At 60.7% G+C, this 3,653-nt stretch overlaps 1 protein-coding gene across 1 annotated transcript; it reads right to left on the bottom strand.

Moving 5' to 3' along the window:
* Positions 1-2,078: 2,078 nt before the first annotated feature.
* LOC124233200 (interferon-induced transmembrane protein 1-like) lies at positions 2,079-3,024 on the bottom strand. Its single transcript, XM_046650371.1, has 2 exons — positions 2,827-3,024; positions 2,079-2,264 (listed from the first exon to the last, which is right to left on the bottom strand). The coding sequence occupies exons 1-2, from the start codon at positions 3,022-3,024 to the stop codon at positions 2,079-2,081; spliced, it is 384 nt and encodes a 127-aa protein (XP_046506327.1).
* Between the last annotated feature and the right edge of the window lie 629 nt (positions 3,025-3,653).

The following is a 3,653-nucleotide window of genomic DNA, read 5'->3' as shown; positions in this document are numbered from 1 at the left end:
CCTGGGGCCTCCGATTCCTTGGCCCCCATGTGCCCCACATGAAAGAGGGGCCAGGATGATGCTTTGCCTGTCGAGATGATGACCTGGGCCCTGAGTCCAACACTCCTACCATGTCTTGATGCCCTTCTCCTCAGGGTCCATCACCAAGGACCAGCCATGTGCTCCTCTGAGGGCAGCCCGAGGGATGGGCCTTTGCACACAGCCGTGATGTGACAGCGTCCTTCCCCCTGAGGGCTCTACCCTCATTCAGTTGTGGGGTCAGGTCTGAAGACCAGTTCACCACAGAGGCCCAGGGTAACAAGTTGTATTGAGCTCTTGCATCAGTTTCCTGGTCTGCCATCCTTGCTTCCTCGGCTGGGGGAGGCTGAGGGGCATCCTGTTTTCTGTCCTTCTATTTCACCCCCAGGGACACAGTCTATGAACGTCTCTAGGACCCTCTGCTGGTCAGGTCCTGTGGCTGCCACTCTCACGTGCTGGGAGGAGATCATTGATCCCCTGGCCTCCAGGCTCCACTGGCACTGCCCTGCTTCCCTGTGGGCGTCTCCCAGAATCAGTCCTGGGGCAGAGGAGGCCACCATTTCCTGCACGGAGTGATGGCCCTCACCCTCCACCTGGCGAGTGGGGTGTCCCCAGCTCTCCTGCCGGTCAGCATTACATGCTCTAGCCTGGAAGTCGGGATGGAAGCCCAGGCAGGACAGTGAGAGATGAGGCACTCGCCCTGAGGAGGCGCCAGGAAACGTGGGAAAGCGAGGCCCCACTAGGTGAGGAGGACACAGGAGATGTGCTGCCAGGTGGTGGAGGTGGGACCGAGAGGCTCAGGGTGTGGACGTGCTGACAGAGGGTTTGTCAGATGCGGGAAGGTCTGACTGGCCCTGTCTGCCGGGCCTGGGTCGGGGTCGCCTGAGTGGGGTCTGGGCTGTGCGTCATCAGTTGACCCCCAGGTCCTTCCCAACTCAGAGTAAGTCCCTCTCAGACCCAGAGGGGTGGGTCTGGCAGTGTTTCCTCCCCCAGGACCTACCTTCCTTGGGCCTGTCCTCCTGCGTGCTCCCACACAGAGGACGATGGGGAAAGGAGGTGTGCCTCGTGCACACTCACGTCCCACCCCGAGGACCCCAATCTGCCAGCTACCTTCTGGAGCTGGGGGACTGCTTTTGGAGTCAGATAACAGGATGTGGCTGAGGGGTGTGGAGGATCCACAGCTGGGGTCCCGGTGCACAGGGAGGATAGGGGGCTGTGGCCTCCCCAGCCCTCACTGCACCTGCCCAGCTGGTTGTGGGCAAGGTCTGCCCTGGGGCATCCCCAAGTGCCCACACATCCAGGGGCCATCGTGGAACCAGGTAAGGGAGCAGATCTCCTGGTCAGGGCACGGTTTTGTTCAGGTAGTTGGCCAGGACTAGAAAGGGCTTAACGCTGAGGATGGCTGCTCCTCACTTCTCCAGCTGGCCCCTGTCCCTCCTGAGGACACTGGTGACCCCACCCCTCACCTGCAGAGGAGCAAGGACACCAGGACAGAGCCTGGTGGGCTGGACGAGGCAACAGCAGGATGCAGCAGCAGCTGGATCGCCCAGGGTGGGCTGGGAGGGCTGCGGCTCCATCAGCCTCGCCCACAGATACAAAACCCATGACTTCCCACAGGGTCTGAGTGCCCGCATTGACACAGCACCGCTGCTCCCAGCCAGCTGAGAGGGCCAGTGGGAGTGGGGACACAGTGTGCTCTTGCAACAGGGTGCAGACATTGGGGAAGGAGGGACACCCATCCTAGGACCCTGGTCCAGCCATGGCTCCCAGCAGGAGGCCAGTAACCAAGAAAACCTGAGGACATGCCCCACCCTCCAGAGCAGCACAGCAGGTGGGCAGGGAGGAGGTGGCTCCGTCTCAGGGGCAGCTGGGGACTCTCCACAGGCCCCCCCAGGGACATCACTGCACCATCACATGCAAGTGAACTTTATTGAATCCAGGTGTAGGCAGGTATGTCTGTACATGGTGCTGTGGAAAGGCGTGGGGTGAGGGGTTAGGGCCAACAGCTCAGGATGCTGGGCCAGCAAGGTGAGATGGGGCCGGGGCCAGGCTGTGAGCGGCTAGATGTCACCGTCCGGATGCCCGGAAATCTGGTAGTAAATGACACTAGCGCTAGCAGCGAAAATACCGATGAAAACGATAGTCACAGCAACGCCCAGGACCAAGGCAGCAACGTTCAGGCTCCTGGCAGTGGACGCGTAGCTCCGGGCCCCAGTCATATCACCCACCATCTTCCAGTCCCTAGACTGGGGGAGAAGACACAGTGAGAGGGACCTGGAGGGGGTCTGGGAGAGCCAGCTGAGGTGACTCAGGTCCTTCCCTGCCTGGTCCCTGCCCAGAGGGGCCTGCACCTGCTCTTCACCCAGATGGGGCCACCCCGTCCCGTCCCCTGGAGCCTGAGCAGCACCGTGCCCCGTGGGCCCTCCCATCTGGGCCTCCATCTCCTTCCTCACAGACTCAGCCTCTCCAGGAGGCCTCAGGCTCCTCCTCCCTCTGCTCTGGCCTCTTCACTGGCTGCTCGCCCCCGCAATGGGGCAGCATTCCCTGTGAGTCCCTTTGTTCCTTCTGAGAGATCCTTGGAGCCCCATCCTGAGTCTGAGGGATGCAATTTCTCGTTTGATCAATAGAGGAATTCCCTGGAGTCCTGGGGACAAAGTCAGACCCTGGCCATGGCTGTGCACCTCATGCAGCCTCATTGTGATCTATGCGCGCACCCACACACACACACACACAAGGCCTCCCACACCCCAGGTGCCATCTGGGTGGGGACCTAGCCGGCAGACACACACTTTCTGGGGAATCCCCCACGCACCCACCCATCTTCACGGAGAAGGCAAATGCCACGAAGCCCAGGCAGCACCAGTTCATGAAGAGCGTGTTGAACAGGGACCAGATGACATGGTCGCGAATGGGGGGCTCGCTGTGGATGTTGATCACGGTGGTTGTCATGGGAGCTGAGCCTTGGGGTGCCCCCATCACAACCACCCCTTTCTCGTCCCCGGACATGTCTTATGTTATGGGACAATGATCTGGAAGCCAGTGAAGAAGGGCTGGAAAGTGTGGTCACGATGTGGAGCTATGATCATTTGTGCAGTGAGGACCGGATGCAGGAGGATGGTCCTTGGTGTAGCTCAGGCCCCATCTCTGGGTCCCCTTTCCACATCTCAACTCAGTAGTTCTGCTTTCTCAGAAGCTTCTATTTCATGGTCTTTCGTAAATTGGTGAATTGGCTGGAACTAGGAAGGTGGAACAAATGACTGAGTCTCAAGTTACTCTCAGGCAGGGTTGGAGGAAGGGCTGTGGTCTAAGGGGGGCTTCCTGTCCCAGGCAGTCAGGTCAGGTCCTGTCTCTGCTGACCCACCTCTTCCTTTAGGGCTGTGGATTGGCCCTGGGGACGTTTCCCCAGCCTGACAGTCACCCATCCTCTCCCCCAGCCCAGCCCCAAGCCTGCTGCAGAACCTCACTGTCCCCAGGCAGGGCCCCCACCAGGCCCTCACTGGGACTCCACACTCCAGGCCCCGAGGGAGTCCCTCCACCCCCACCCCCAGAGCCCACACCTGGGCAGTTCCACGCCTCCTCTCTGAAGTCTGTTGTTCTTTCCTCCTTCTGCCTCCAGGCCGCAGGTGGGGTCTGGG

The sequence above is a fragment of the Equus quagga genome, unplaced genomic scaffold, assembly GCF_021613505.1.
Source record: "Equus quagga isolate Etosha38 unplaced genomic scaffold, UCLA_HA_Equagga_1.0 160576_RagTag, whole genome shotgun sequence".
In the NCBI taxonomy this organism is placed as follows: domain Eukaryota; kingdom Metazoa; phylum Chordata; class Mammalia; order Perissodactyla; family Equidae; genus Equus; species Equus quagga.
This window is presented reverse-complemented; position numbering and strand designations above follow the sequence as displayed.

Excerpts from the sequence above, each read along its gene's own strand:
- LOC124233200 (XM_046650371.1), bottom strand. The coding sequence starts at position 3,024 with ATGTCCGGGGACGAGAAAGGGGTGGTTGTGATGGGGGCACCCCAAGGC. Across the intron at positions 2,265-2,826 it reads CCGTGAAGATGGGTGGGTGC|TCTAGGGACTGGAAGATGGT; the intron begins GTGGGGGATTCC and ends CTTCTCCCCCAG.